Source organism: Ascaphus truei, chromosome 7 (assembly GCF_040206685.1).
Source record: "Ascaphus truei isolate aAscTru1 chromosome 7, aAscTru1.hap1, whole genome shotgun sequence".
NCBI lineage: Eukaryota > Metazoa > Chordata > Amphibia > Anura > Ascaphidae > Ascaphus > Ascaphus truei.
Window position 1 is genome coordinate 100956116 of NC_134489.1, and position 16429 is coordinate 100972544.

General features: G+C 52.6%; 1 protein-coding gene across 1 annotated transcript in view; it reads right to left on the reverse strand.

Annotated features, from left to right (window-relative positions):
- Positions 1 to 14771, reverse strand: part of LOC142499808 (keratin, type II cytoskeletal 8-like) — a 63860-nt gene extending 49089 nt beyond the window's left edge. Inside the window, exon 1 of the mRNA XM_075609686.1 lies at positions 14304 to 14771. Coding sequence (XP_075465801.1) covers positions 14304 to 14621 — 318 coding nt within the window. The 5' untranslated portion in view covers positions 14622 to 14771. The remainder of the gene's footprint in view (positions 1 to 14303) is intronic.
- Between the last annotated feature and the right edge of the window lie 1658 nt (positions 14772 to 16429).

A 16429-nucleotide genomic window follows, 5' to 3' on the forward strand; every position in this document is an offset into this window, starting at 1 on the left:
GCACCACTTTGTGGACATGGCCTATATGTGCTAGTGTGAGCTACACCAGGAATGTCCTAAGAAAAAATTTAAAAATAAAAGTTCACTAATAATATATACACTTCTCAAGCTTATTTCTGCAGCAAAGATTATCACCACCTTCCTGGGGAAGACATCTCTCAGTGACAACTATTGTATGATTACCTGTGTATGCTAGAACCTGGTTAGTTACAGGGGGGACGGGGACGGGTGAGTTACAGGGGTGGGAAAGGGTGAGTTACAGGGGTGGGTTGGGATTGAGTTACAGGGGTGGGATGGGGTGGGTTGGGTTGGGTGACTTACAGGGGTGGGATGGGTGAGTTACAGGGGGGGTGTAGGTGAGTTACAGGGGGGTGTGGGTGAGTTACAGGGGTGGGATGGGTGAGTTAGAGGGGTGGGATGGGTGAGTTACAGGGGTGGGTTGGGTGAGTTACAGGGGTGGGTGAGTTACAGGGGTGGGTGAGTTACAGGGGTGGGATGGGTGAGTTACAGGGGTGGGATGGGTGAGTTACAGGGGTGGGATGGGTGAGTTACAGGGGTGGGATGGGTGAGTTACAAGGATGGGGTGGGTGAGTTACAGGGGTGGGATGGGTGAGTTACAGGGAGGGGTGGGATGGGTGAGTTAGAGGGGTGGGATGGGTGAGTTACAGGGGTGGGATGGGTGAGTTACAGGGGGAGTGTGAGTGAGTTACAGGGGGAGTGTGGGTGAGATACAGGGGGGGGTGTGGGTGAGTTACAGGGGTGGGATGGGTGAGTTACAGGGGTGGGGTTGGTGAGTTACAGGGGAGGGATGGGTGAGTTGGTGGGGTGGGTGAGTTGAAGTTGCTAGGAAGGGCGACGTCTCTCATGTCTAATGATATTTAATAGGTTTACAGTAACTATGAAAGATGGAGCCCCAAATAAGGGTTCCTGTTAGGTTATACGACCCTCGCGTTGCATGGATATACCTATAATAATATGTACTATACGGGCCTTAGTATCAATATACAAGTACATTAAATGGTTGATGTAGGGTTGCCAGGTGTCCGGTATTGAACCGCACTGTCCCGTATTTGGACACTCTGTCCAGTAAAAAATGAGAGGTGCTGTAATACTGGACATGTATGTGTCCGATATTACCTCCCTGGACATAGTGACCTGACGCACCTTTCACCATTGAGTCCAGTATTTTTGGAGAAGCCACCTGGCAACCCTAGGTTGATGGTATATCAAGGTATATCTTGCTGAATGCTAGGATGCAAGTGACCAAGCAATTGTAAAACCAAACTCTGTCCACTGGGGGGTGCTAGAGTACTTCTCTATGCTTCATTTAAGTGACACTTGATCTGGCCATTGTACAGCAAATACAAATGTCACGTGTGGGCACAGTCACATGTCTCAGACAGGTCTGCAACCCTGCCCCCCATTATCTCCCAGCATACAGTGCTTCCAGCCAGGGATTCTGGGAAATGACATGCAAATGAGCACAAGCCTTTTGCTTCTTATCCGTTTTAACATGGACCCCTATAAGCTTATGCCTGCTGCATTACACAGCTTTTTATCACAGTCTGGGTTAAAGAAGTGCAGAGCCAGTAACCCTCCTCACAGACAGCTCTTTTGACCTTTTGAGTCTGTGTGAGGATGGTGGTACTGGCTTTGCAATGAAAAGCTGCAATAGATTTCAACCACAAATAAAATGTTATGGTGGGTTAAAGAGTGCCCCAAAAACCATCTACAGCAACATGTGCAGCAAGAGCTACGAACAGGTCAGGTCTTCAAGATATCCCTGCTTCAGCACAGGTGGCTCAATCAGTGGCTCAGTCTTTGACTGAGCCACCTGTGCTGAAGCAGGGATATCCTGAAAACCTGTCCTGTTGGTAACTCTTGAGGACTGGAGTTGGCCGCCCCGGGTCTAAGCCTTGTTTTATTCAAGTCTTTCAGTACTTAACCCATTCACTGCCCAGACAAATAGAATTGGTTTTATCCTAGAGAATTGGTCTTATGAAAAAGTCAGATTGCATATCCCCTGGTAGAGATTAGTGGTGTAAATAAGGGCTGTGCCCGTGTCTTCCAGTGGCTCGCAGTGGCTGGAGAAAGTAGTCAGAGGTCTCACCAGTGTATCGTCTCACTGCATGTTCTCACACCTGATAAATAGGGAAAGTGGGCCGTATATAATATAGGCTAATCCTAACATCAATATATGTTGAGGGCTGAGATTGAACTGGTGTGTATTCTGCAGCCCAAAGCCTAAATAAATACAATAAGGGAATGAAACACCCCTGGTAAGAGACAGCGCCCCGGCTCCTGTCCACGGGCCCGCGGCATAGAGAAAACGCAGGTGTACGGCAGGTTTGCGAAAGGTTGGCCTTGTAAACAAACTCCCTGCTGGAAACGCACACAGGCGGGCCGCTCCCTCACTGTCACACGGGATCTGTTTGCTGAGGGTATTGTTCGGAATGACTCCGTAGTGAAACAAGATGCTGGCGATTACTTGCTCAGATCATGCATTCATTTTCCCACCAGTTACAGCGGCATGCCCTAACCCAGGGGTGGGCCACCCCAGTCCTCCAGGGTCACCAACAGGTCAGGTTTTCAGGAGAATCCCTGCTTCAGCACAGGTGGATAAATCAGTGGCTCAGTCGAAGACTGGCCAATTCCAGTCCTCAAGGGCCTTCAATAGGTCAGTTTTTCAGGATATCCCTGCTTCAGCATAGGTGGCTCAATTAGGGGCTCAGTCGAAGACTGGCCAACTCCAGTCCTCAAGGGCCACCAACAGGCACAGCACAGGTGCAACCACCAACTGGTGCAGCCTCTGATTGAGCCATCTGTGCTGAAGCAGGGATATCCTGAAAACCTGACCTGTTGGTGGCCCTGTTGGAATTTCCCACCCTGCTCTAACCATACTCAATTAATTTCCACCCCTAACAGGAGGACATGTACAAGAAAGCTAAGAAGTGCACACCCTAAGGGGAGAACGCGGCAGAATGATATTTTGAGTTTTAAAGGAAAATGGAAAGAAACCGTAATAAAAAGCTTGGATACAAAGGGGCGTTTAGCGGGCGTACTCCCCAAACTGCGGAAGATGTTCTCATTCAATAAGGTTAGCAAAAATGGCCGTAGCCAGAAATGGGGGTCCCCCATAGCAGGACCGCCCGGAGCTGTTGTGTGGGTTTTGCCGTCAGCTGTAGAAAGCAGCGTTGTTCCCCAGATACCTCAGCATACTCAGGATATCCCAAGGGTTCCATCGCATCGAGTGGTAACGCTGCAGTACTGCAGTCTGTCCGGCCGTGCGGCATCACTGAGAACAAGGCAGCCGGCTGCAGAAGCATGGCGGATAAATGGAAGAAGAATCCATAGAAACTTCCGAAAACTGCAAGGAGACGCCTGCAATTCTATGTGCCCGTCACCGATTCTCCGGAACCGGCTGTTAAAATGCTTACCAGTCCTGAGAACCTGAGGGGGGATAAGAAACACGCCACGCTATATAATGATGCTGAGTAGCTACAGAAAAAAAGAGAGGGAATAGAAATGCGGTGTGTGCTGCACTGTTGCGTATGTATACACTGATAATGAGCACGCTGCACTTTGGGGTACACGTATCAACGTAAGAAAACAGAAGATTCTTTCTACGCATTACTCAATGTTCTGCTCATATTTGCCTCAAATGTAAGAAATGATTAAGTACATTTAATGCAAACTGTTAGCCAGAGAATTTGCGCCCCGCGGTCGGGAGCATTTTATTGATGCAAATACAAGATACAAAGTGACAGAGTTTTCTGCATCTCATTACAATATGTGCGCCACGTAACTCCTCCCTAACTCCTCCTGCTGACACTCCCCCACATCGCACGGTGACGCACACGGCGCAAAACTTGGATCAAAGACCGTGATAAATTGATGCAAAGAGACACAAGATGAAAATTACGCAATTTGCGTCACTTTTGCTCCATATTTGTTATGCTACACCCCCCCTGTATGTGTTTTTTCGCACTGCGCAGCCCGCACCACGCTCGCCACTATGCGCTGAAAACTTAAACCGGGAGAAACTGCTGTTAACTATTGGTCATAACCCGAAGCGGAGGAAAGTAAGGGCAGGTGAACCCGTGTCAGCCGCGCTGCTTATATTACAGTATCAATGTCCGGCGCAAGTATCGTAATAAAGGCCAGAGCGAAGGCGGAAAAAGTTCGTGTTAACCCTTTCACTGCCCGAGGCACCCGCCATGCGTCCCCTGACAATGAAAGGGTTAATACACCCGATATGTTTCCCACAAAGGCTCCGGCATTTCTCTGCTTCCCGTGACACCCAGCGAACAACAGGGACGCCACGGGATTAAATGAATGAGCCACAAGCTGCCCGGTAATTAATAGCACCGTCCCATCCTGTGCTGTATCTTTCCTTGTGTTCGGTCTCGTTCATACTGTAACATTCAATATTTTCTCCCCTTTCCCCCTTTTTTGTAACTGTGAAGCGCTTTGTGTCCCATTGGGAGAAAAGCGCGACATAAAGTTATTATTGTTTTAAAAACGACATTTTTTTGTTAAAGTGCTCACTTTCATCACTGAGACTCCCACACAGTCTATAGGTCGCTGGTGTTGAAAATCAGGGAGACTGACTCGGAAAGAGGAACTTCGGTGAAATCAGTAAGTGGTGAAACGTCCGCAGTAAGAGAAACGCGTTGCCTCATCCTGCGGCTATTAATATTTCCCAAAAATGACAGAACAGTAATTCAGGAATTAGAGGCGACAGCCCCTGGTTCCAATAATAAAAAAAAATGATGGTGATCAGAAATCATTGTTACAAAAGGATTGGCAACTGAACCCAGGTCAATGGGACATCTGTGCACCCTGTAACTCCCCCCCCCTCTCCCCCCAACTCCTCCTACTGTCTCTCCCCAAGGTGCAAGCTGGGGCAGAGATGCAGAATGTGATACATCTCATTATAATCTGTGCACCATGTAACTCCCCCCAACTCCTCCTACTGACTCTCCCCAAGGTGCAAGCTGAGGCAGAGACGCAGAATGTGATACATCTCATTATAATCTGTGCACCATGTAACTCCCCCCAACTCCTCCTACTGACTCTCCCCGAGGTGCAAGCTGGGGCAGAGACGCAGAATGTGATACATCTCATTATAATCTGTGCACCGTGTAACTCCCCTTAACTCCTCATACTGTCTCTCCCCAAGGTGCAAGCTGGGGCAGAGACGCAGAATGTGATACATCTCATTATAATCTGTGCCCCATGTAACTCCCCCCAACTCCTCCTACTGACTCTCCCCAAGGTGCAAGCTGGGGCAGAGATGCAGAATGTGATACATCTCATTATAATCTGCACTGTGTAACTCCCCCCAACTCCTCCTACTGACTCTCCCCGAGGTGCAAGCTGAGGCAGAGATGCAGAATGTGATACATCTCATTATAATCTGTGCACCATGTAACTCTCCCCAACTCCTCCTACTGACTCTCCCCAAGGTGCAAGCTGGGGCAGAGATGCAGAATATGATACATCTCATTATAATCTGTGCACCATGTAACTCCCCCAACTCCTCCTACTGACTCTCCCCAAGGTGCAAGCTGGGGCAGAGACGCAGAATGTGATACATCTCATTATAATCTGTGCACCATGTAATTCCCCCCCCCAACTCCTCCTACTGACTCTCCCCAAGGTGCAAGCTGGGGCAGAGACGCAGAATGTGATACATCTCATTATAATCTGTGCACCATGTAACTCCCCCCAACTCCTCCTACTGACTCTCCCCAAGGTGCAAGCTAGGGCAGAGACGCAGAATGTGATACATCTCATTATAATCTGTGCACCACGTAACTCCCCCAACTCCTCCTACTGACTCTCCCCAGGTGCAAGCTGGGGCAGAGACGCAGAATGTGATACATCTCATTATAATCTGTGCACCATGTAACTCCCCCCAACTCCTCCTACTGACTCTCCCCAAGGTGCAGGCTGGGGCAGAGACGCAGAATGTGATACATCTCATTATAATCTGCACCGTGTAACTCCCCCCAACTCCTCCTACTGACTCTCCCCAAGGTGCAGGCTGAGGCAGAGACGCAGAATGTGATACATCTCATTATAATCTGTGCACCATGTAACTCCCCCAACTCCTCCTACTGACTCTCCCCAGGTGCAAGCTGGGGCAGAGACGCAGAATGTGATACATCTCATTATAATCTGTGCACCATGTAACTCCCCCCAACTCCTTCTACTGACTCTCCCCGAGGTGCAAGCTGGGGCAGAGACGCAGAATGTGATACATCTCATTATAATCTGTGCACCATGTAACTCTCCCCAACTCCTCCTACTGACTCTCCCCAAGGTGCAAGCTGGGGCAGAGACGCAGAATGTGATACATCTCATTATAATCTGTGCACCATGTAACTCCCCCCCAACTCCTCCTACTGACTCTCCCCAAGGTGCAAGCTGGGGCAGAGACGCAGAATGTGATACATCTCATTATAATCTGTGCACCATGTAACTCCCCCCAACTCCTCCTACTGACTCTCCCCGAGGTGCAAGCTGGGGCAGAGACGCAGAATGTGATACATCTCATTATAATCTGTGCACCGTGTAACTCCCCTTAACTCCTCATACTGTCTCTCCCCAAGGTGCAAGCTGGGGCAGAGACGCAGAATGTGATACATCTCATTATAATCTGTGCACCCTGTAACTCCTCCCCAACTCCTCCTACTGACTCTCCCCAAGGTGCAAGCTGGGGCAGAGACGCAGAATGTGATACATCTCATTATAATCTGTGCACCATGTAACTCCCCCCAACTCCTCCTACTGACTCTCCCCAAGGTGCAAGCTAGGGCAGAGACGCAGAATGTGATACATCTCATTATAATCTGTGCACCACGTAACTCCCCCAACTCCTCCTACTGACTCTCCCCAGGTGCAAGCTGGGGCAGAGACGCAGAATGTGATACATCTCATTATAATCTGTGCACCATGTAACTCCCCCCAACTCCTCCTACTGACTCTCCCCAAGGTGCAGGCTGGGGCAGAGACGCAGAATGTGATACATCTCATTATAATCTGCACCGTGTAACTCCCCCCAACTCCTCCTACTGACTCTCCCCAAGGTGCAGGCTGAGGCAGAGACGCAGAATGTGATACATCTCATTATAGTCTGTGCACCATGTAACTCCCCCAACTCCTCCTACTGACTCTCCCCAGGTGCAAGCTGGGGCAGAGACGCAGAATGTGATACATCTCATTATAATCTGTGCACCATGTAACTCCCCCCAACTCCTTCTACTGACTCTCCCCGAGGTGCAAGCTGGGGCAGAGACGCAGAATGTGATACATCTCATTATAATCTGTGCACCATGTAACTCTCCCCAACTCCTCCTACTGACTCTCCCCAAGGTGCAAGCTGGGGCAGAGACGCAGAATATGATGCATCTCATTATAATCTGTGCACCATGTAACTCCCCCCCAACTCCTCCTACTGACTCTCCCCAAGGTGCAAGCTGGGGCAGAGACGCAGAATGTGATACATCTCATTATAATCTGTGCACCATGTAACTCCCCCCAACTCCTCCTACTGACTCTCCCCGAGGTGCAAGCTGGGGCAGAGACGCAGAATGTGATACATCTCATTATAATCTGTGCACCGTGTAACTCCCCTTAACTCCTCATACTGTCTCTCCCCAAGGTGCAAGCTGGGGCAGAGACGCAGAATGTGATACATCTCATTATAATCTGTGCACCCTGTAACTCCTCCCCAACTCCTCCTACTGACTCTCCCCGAGGTGCAAGCTGGGGCAGAGACGCAGAATGTGATACATCTCATTATAATCTGTGCACCATGTAACTCCCCCCAACTCCTCCTACTGACTCTCCCCGAGGTGCAAGCTGGGGCAGAGGAGCAGAATGTGATACATCTCATTATAATCTGTGCACCATGTAACTCTCCCCAACTCCTCATACTGACTCTCCCCAAGGTGCAAGATGGGGCAGAGACGCAGAATATGATACATCTCATTATAATCTGTGCACCATGTAACTCTCCCCAACTCCTCCTACTGACTCTCCCCTAGGTGTAAGCTGGGGCAGTGACGCAGAATGTGATACATCTCATTATAATCTGCACCGTGTAACTCCTCCCCAACTCCTCCTACTGACTCTCCCCAAGGTGCAAGCTGGGACAGAGACGCAGAATGTGATACATCTCATTATAATCTGTGCACCATGTAACTTCCCCCAACTCCTCCTACTGACTCTCCCCAAGGTGCAAGCTGGGACAGAGACGCAGAATGTGATACATCTCATTATAATCTGTGCACCATGTAACTTCCCCCAACTCCTCCTACTGACTCTCCCCAAGGTGCATGCTGGGACAGAGACGCAGAATGTGATACATCTCATTATAATCTGCACCGTGTAACTCCCCTCGTCCACAACTCCTCTTAGTGACGCTCCGCAAGGCGCAAGCTGGGGCAGACGGAGCAAAACACTTTGATACATAAGTGCAGCATAAAAATGCCCCGGTTTTGCGCCAGTTGCCCGTATAAATGGGGGAGATGTTTCAACGTAAAGAAAGTGCAAATAAAAGTTAGTTTTGACCCTTTGCTCCATTTTCTGTTTGCGTTATTGTGTCAAATGTGTGACATTGTTTCTTACATTTTACACAAATTGTTACCCAGAAAAGTATTCGCCACCTCAGACCTGGCGGATTGTGTTGACGCAAGTACTAGACACAAAAGTGACGCAGGGAGACGCAGAGTTTGCTGCATCTCATTATAATCTGCGCGTTATTGTCACTCCCCAGATTCCAAGATGACGCAAACCACGCAAAACATGGAGCAAAGACCTTGATACGCGGACGCAAAGAAACTCACATTATTTGCATACATTTGACACCAAATTTGCTATGATACATCTCCCTACAGAGCTCGCAGAGCGCGCAGAACTCACAGACCGCGCAGGGCTCACAGACCGCGCAGGGCTCACAGACCGCGCAGGGGTCACAGAGCGCGCAGGTCTCACAAAGCGCGCAGGACTCGCAGGCTCACAGAGCACGCAGGACTCACTGAGCGCGCAGGACTCACAGTGCGCGCAGGACTCACAGAGTGCGCAGGACTCACAGTGCGCGCAGGGCTCACAGAGCGCGCAGGACTCACAGAGCGCGCAGGACTCACTGAACGCGCAGGGCTCACAGAGCGCGCAGGACTCACAGTGCGCGCAGGGCTCACAGAGCGCGCAGGACTCGCAGAGCACGCAGGGCTCACAGAGCGCGCAGGGCTCACAGAGCGCGCAGGACTCACAGAGCGCGCAGGACTCACTGAACGCGCAGGACTCACAGAGCGCGCAGGACTCACAGTGCGCGCAGGACTCACAGAGCGCGCAGGACTCACAGAGCGCGCAGGACTCACAGAGCGAGCAGGACTCACAGAGCGCGCAGAGCGCGCAGGACTCGCAGAGCACGCAGGGCTCACAGAGCGCGCAGGGCTCACAGAGCGCGCAGGACTCACAGAGCGCGCAGGGCTCACAGAGCGCGCAGGACTCACAGAGCGCGCAGGGCTCACAGCGCGCAGGACTCACAGATCGCGCAGGGCTCACAGAGCGCGCAGGACTCGCAGAGCGCGCAGGGCTCACAGAGCGCGCAGGACTCGCAGAGCGCGCAAGACTCACAGATCGCGCAGGGCTCACAGAGCGCGCAGGACTCACAGAGCGCTCAGGGCTCACAGAGCGCGCAGGACTCACAGATCGCGCAGGACTCACAGAGCGCGCAGGACTCACAGAGCGCTCAGGGCTCACAGAGCGCGCAGGACTCACAGATCGCGCAGGACTCACAGAGCGCGCAGGACTCACAGAGCGCGCAGGACTCACAGAGCGCGCAGGACTCACAGAGCGCGCAGGACTCACAGAGCGCGCAGGGCTCACAGAGCGCGCAGGACTCACAGAGCGCGCAGGGCTCACAGAGCGCGCAGGACTCACAGTGCGCGCAGGACTCACAGAGCGCGCAGGACTCACAGAGCGCGCCGGACTCACAGAGCGCGCAGGGCTCACAGAGCGCGCAGGACTCACAGAGCGCGCAGGACTCACAGAGCGCGCAGGACTCACAGTGCGCGCAGGACTCACAGATCGCGCAGGACTCACAGAGCGCGCAGGGCTCACAGAGCGCGCAGGGCTCACAGTGCACGCAGGACTTACAGAGCGCGCAGGGCTCACAGAGCGCGCAGGGCTCACAGAGCGCGCAGGACTCACAGAGCACGCAGGGCTCACAGAGCGCGCAGGACTCACAGAGCGCGCAGGGCTCACAGAGCGCGCAGGACTCGCAGGCTCACAGAGCGCGCAGGACTCACAGATCGCGCAGGGCTCACAGAGCGCGCAGGGCTCACAGAGCGCGCAGGACTCACAGAGCGCGCAGGGCTCACAGAGCGCGCAGGGCTCACAGAGCGCGCAGGGCTCACAGTGCACGCAGGACTCACAGAGCGCGCAGGGCTCACAGAGCACGCAGGGCTCACAGAGCGCGCAGGACTCACAGAGCGCGCAGGACTCACAGAGCGCGCAGGGCTCACAGAGCGCGCAGGACTCACAGAGCGCGCAGGGCTCACAGAGCGCGCAGGGCTCACAGAGCGCGCAGGACTCGCAGAGCGCGCAGGACTCACAGATCGCGCAGGGCTCACAGAGCGCGCAGGGCTCACAGAGCGCGCAGGACTCGCAGAGCGCGCAAGACTCACAGATCGCGCAGGGCTCACAGAGCGCGCAGGACTCACAGAGCGCTCAGGGCTCACAGAGCGCGCAGGACTCACAGATCGCGCAGGACTCACAGAGCGCGCAGGACTCACAGAGCGCTCAGGGCTCACAGAGCGCGCAGGACTCACAGATCGCGCAGGACTCACAGAGCGCGCAGGACTCACAGAGCGCGCAGGACTCACAGAGCGCGCAGGACTCACAGAGCGCGCAGGACTCACAGAGCGCGCAGGGCTCACAGAGCGCGCAGGACTCACAGAGCGCGCAGGGCTCACAGAGCGCGCAGGACTCACAGTGCGCGCAGGACTCACAGAGCGCGCAGGACTCACAGAGCGCGCCGGACTCACAGAGCGCGCAGGGCTCACAGAGCGCGCAGGACTCACAGAGCGCGCAGGACTCACAGAGCGCGCAGGACTCACAGTGCGCGCAGGACTCACAGATCGCGCAGGGCTCACAGAGCGCGCAGGGCTCACAGTGCACGCAGGACTTACAGAGCGCGCAGGGCTCACAGAGCGCGCAGGGCTCACAGAGCGCGCAGGACTCACAGAGCGCGCAGGGCTCACAGAGCGCGCAGGACTCACAGAGCGCGCAGGGCTCACAGAGCGCGCAGGACTCGCAGGCTCACAGAGCGCGCAGGACTCACAGATCGCGCAGGACTCACAGTGCGCGCAGGGCTCACAGAGCGCGCAGGGCTCACAGAGCGCGCAGGACTCACAGAGCGCGCAGGGCTCACAGAGCGCGCAGGGCTCACAGAGCACGCAGGGCTCACAGTGCACGCAGGACTCACAGAGCGCGCAGGGCTCACAGAGCGCGCAGGACTCACAGAGCGCGCAGGACTCACAGAGCGCGCAGGGCTCACAGAGCGCGCAGGACTCACAGAGCGCGCAGGGCTCACAGAGCGCGCAGGGCTCACAGAGCGCGCAGGACTCGCAGAGCGCGCAGGACTCACAGATCGCGCAGGGCTCACAGAGCGCGCAGGGCTCACAGAGCGCGCAGGACTCGCAGAGCGCGCAGGACTCGCAGAGCGCGCAGGGCTCACAGAGCGCGCAGGGCTCACAGAGCGCGCAGGACTCACAGATCGCGCAGGACTCACAGATCGCGCAGGACTCACAGTGCGCGCAGGACTCACAGAGCGCGCAGGGCTCACAGATCGCGCAGGGCTCACAGATCGCGCAGGGCTCACAGATCGCGCAGGACTCGCAGAGCACGCAGGGCTCGCAGAGCGCGCAGGACTCGCAGAGCGCGCAGGACTCACAGATCGCGCAGGGCTCACAGAGCGCGCAGGGCTCAGAGCGCGCAGGACTCACAGATCGCGCAGGACTCACAGATCGCGCAGGACTCACAGAGCGCGCAGGACTCACAGATCGCGCAGGACTCACAGAGCGCGCAGGACTCACAGTGCGCGCAGGGCTCACAGAGCGCGCAGGACTCACAGTGCGCGCAGGGCTCAAAGAGCGCGCAGGACTCACAGTGTGCGCAGGGCTCACAGATCGCGCAGGACTCACAGAGCGCGCAGGACTCACAGATCGCGCAGGGCTCACAGAGCGCGCAGGGCTCACAGAGCGCGCAGGACTCACAGATCGCGCAGGACTCACAGAGCGCGCAGGACTCACAGAGCGCGCAGGACTCACAGAGCGCGCAGGACTCACAGAGCGCGCAGGACTCACAGAGCGCGCAAGACTCACATAGCGCGCAGGGCTCACAGAGCGCGCAGGACTCACAGAGCGCGCAGGGCTCACAGAGCGCGCAGGGCTCACAGAGCGCGCAGGGCTCACAGAGCGCGCAGGACTCACAGAGCGCGCAGGACTCACAGAGCACGCAGGGCTTACAGAGCGCGCAGGACTCACAGAGCGCGCAGGGCTCACTAAGCGTCTTTGCTTTGGCAAGGTGTTTGTACCTTTCTATTCTTATTGTGTCACAAGCCTCAGGCTGAGTCCCCAGCACGCCGAGCCGTGCGCTGTGGCGGTGACTGGGACCGCAGCCTCAGTTATCTACATGTAACTGCGCCAGCAAATAGCAGCTTTCATTTCCGCAGAATAGCGGCTCGTACAGTCCAATGTATGTTATGTATGTTATGTATGTTATGTATGTTATGTATGTTATGTATGTTATGTATGTTATGTCACGAAACCTAAAGACCGTTGTTACTTGTAAATGACTTTGTATGAGCATACAGGGAAAAGGGAGACCAAAAAGCGCACAATCTGCTTTGTATGAGCATAACCTTACCTACGGTTACCTGCCAACCTTACCTGCGGTTACCTGCCAACCTTACCTGCGGTTACCTGCAAACCTTACCTGCGGTTACCTGCAAACCTTACCTGCGGTTACCTGCCAACCTTACCTGCGGTTACCTGCAAACCTTACCTGTGGTTACCTGCAAACCTTACCTGCGGTTAGCTGCCAACCTTACCTGCGGTTAGCTGCAAACCTTACCTACGGTTACCTGCCAACCTTACCTGCGGTTACCTGCCAACCTTACCTGCAGTTACCTGCAAACCTTACCTGCGGTTACCTGCCAACCTTACCTGCGGTTACCTGCCAACCTTACCTGCGGTTACCTGCAAACCTTACCTGTGGTTACCTGCCAACCTTATCTGCGGTTACCTGCAAACCTTACCTGCGGTTACCTGCAAACCTTACCTGTGGTTACCTGCAAACCTTACCTGTGGTCGTCTGCAAACCTTTATTGTAATGATGGTGCTTTTATTTTGCAGCCGATACCATTAGTTACATTACTGCAGGGGTGGCCAACTCCAGTCCTCAAGGGCCACAAACAGGTCAGGTTTGCAGGATATCCCTGCTTCAGCACAGGTGGCTCAATCAGTGGCTTAGTCGAAGAGCCACCTGTGCTGAAGCAGGGATATCCTGCAAACCTGACCTGGTAGTGGCCCTTGAGGACTGGAGTTGGCCACCCCTGCAGTAATGTGACAGGTTAACATAGGGTTAACAATGATATCTCCCTATGTTCCCAGAACAGCATAGAAAGTAATTGTGGGATTAACCTTCGGAAAGTGTAGTTCAACACATTAAAAATATTGTGGTGGCAGAAGACGGCTCTCCTGATAAAGCGCTTCAGATTCTATTTCTCACGCATCCTTTATCGAACACAAGGAAGACCCTTTAATTATTTTATTTTTTTAAACCATAAGAGAAGCAAGACTAAATTAGAAATAAGTGATAATCAGTCAGTTCAGTCGCGGTCTGGAGATAGTCAGCATCGATAGTCTTGTAAGACATTGTACTGGTACCAAGCATTGCTATTCACTGCACTTATTCCCGCACCTGCTGTCTCTGTAAGTTTCCCATCGTACCACTTAGATTGTAAGCTCTCCGGGACAGGGGTTTCCTTGTCCTGTAGTCTGATCTTACTTGTTGCACTTATTGTATTATAATCCCCCTGTATTATCTCTCTTGTAAAGCGCGGAGTACACTGTGGGGGATAATAAATAAAGACATACGTACATACTGCTACGAAAAGCCTGACTGTCCTTGTATCCGGGTGAGTGAGGGTCTCCAGCCCCAGAGCTGCAGCACAATGCCCTGCGGGGTCTCTCAGCCAACGAGGCATTTAAACATCAACCACTTACCTTGTCTATGAAATTTACAAACTGGTTGTTGAGACCCTTAATCTGCTCCTTCTCCTGGTTCCGCATTTGGTGCAACTTGGGATCCACGTCCAGGTTAGGGAGAGAGGAGAGCAGGAAGGTGCTGGAGCCGGGCGTGATGCGGTTCAGGTTTAGCCCGCTGATGGCCCTCTGCAGCCCCGGCTGGAAACTCGTGCTGGCCCGGAACACAGAGGGCCTCCCTGACAGCGAGCCGTGGGACCTGCTGCTGAAACCATTGGAGCCGTGAGACCTGCTGCTGAACCCATTGGTGCTCCCGTAGCGGTTACTATACATACTCATGGTGACCCGGGCTCGGGAGTGGAATCTGCACACGATGACACCAATGCAAGGGAGATAGGGATACGAAATAAACGTGGCAGAGCCAGGGCTGATGCAGACCAGATCTGTCAATATCGCAAGGCTGCCAGCTTCATCTAACACCTGCTGGTTCCTTTTTGTCCCATAGGTTGAAGCATTATTTGAATGACCCCTCCTCCCGAAAAGGGATGGGCCAACTGGGATGTTATCTGGCACCCGTCCCGTCTTTAGTTGTCACCTGTTTGTTTTCTTGCGAGGTAAACCCCATCCCCCTGTTCTTAAGAGTCAGACTGAGGTTCTCCAGCTAAAATGTTCCATTGTGGAGGAAATCTATGTTTGTTCTCTGCAGTTATATACTGACCTGCATACTTTGCCCCTATAATTTGCGTACATGCAGTGTTAATTGTTACTATTTTATGTGAAAAGGGAATTAACGTGTTATTCTGTGTGCAAGTTCATTTATTTAATATTAAAATGTAATTTTTTGACCTCCCTGACTTATATTTTTAATAAGTGCACTTTAACGCCTAATGTGTCTGTAAGTCTCCCAATATATCACTTAGATTGTAAGCTCTTTGGGGCAGGGATTTCCTTTGTGTTATGTGGTCATCTATTTGCTGCTCCTTTCCCCAGATTGTACTTTCCTCTCCTTGTATTGTAATTTTGTACAGCGCTGTGTACACGGTTGGCGCGACATGAATGAAATAAGACACACATACAGTGATACAAAACAAAGAAAATAACCCCTCCAAAAAGCGCTTACCTACACTAATTAAGGTGTGATATATACAGTGCTAAAAATTATATAATATGTGCTAACACAACAAACAGTCTAACTATTGCTGTAAGAGCAAGCGGCTAGGTGACAATAATGTCAGGTTATTCCAAACCTGATACAAAACAGTGCACAAACAATATTAAAGTCCCCAGCGCTAAAGTCCAAGATACCGTGATCTTCAGATAGTCTCTGGTATTAAAGATGGTAACTGGGCTCTGTTGAAAATGTTCCAGATGGGATGTGTCCTAGGAATGGACAGATGCACGTCTGAAATACAGATGAGAGGCACACCTGATTGCGCAGCGTTTTCTAGCAATCAGATCCCTATCTAAGACAGTGATGATTCCTACTCACATGATGAACGCCAATGTAGTCAGTGGAGAGAATCTGTGCTTGTTCCTCTTCTTTCAGCTCCTCTCACGACCCCACGTGCAGGCAGCTTTCTGGAGGAGACCTCAATCCACAGTGGCGTCGGCGGTTGGCTCCGTTGCGAAACCCCCACCGAGGGAAGGAATGGGCACAATATGGTGTAGTTTGAAACACTTTAATTAGCTAATACACTAAAAAACACATTTAAAATACACTCACATGGTGCAATACCGAATTGTATTGCTCAAATTGCCGTCCGCAGCTTGCAAATCTTGCCCGTAAGATACAGAGAATCCCTGCACGCAGACACGCTGATGGTACTGAGCGTGTGACGTCACCGCTGCCGGGAACTCTCCTTGCAGAGGCTACGGTGGCTGGGTTGGCTCAGGTGACTAGACTCCTCCTCCCTACGCGTTTCGTGACACGTGGTCACTTCGTCAGGGGATAGTGGAGTCTGGTCAGTGATACCTTTTATATTACACCAAATGGAGAGAGCCTCCTACTTGGGGTGGAGCCTAGCTGTTGAAAAGTGGAGTATCTGCTTTAATATCAACAGCGTAATAGGAATTGGTACCTTGGCTTAATTAAGCACATGTACCCACATAATATAAAGATATGAACTCAAAAATCATGATAATAATGG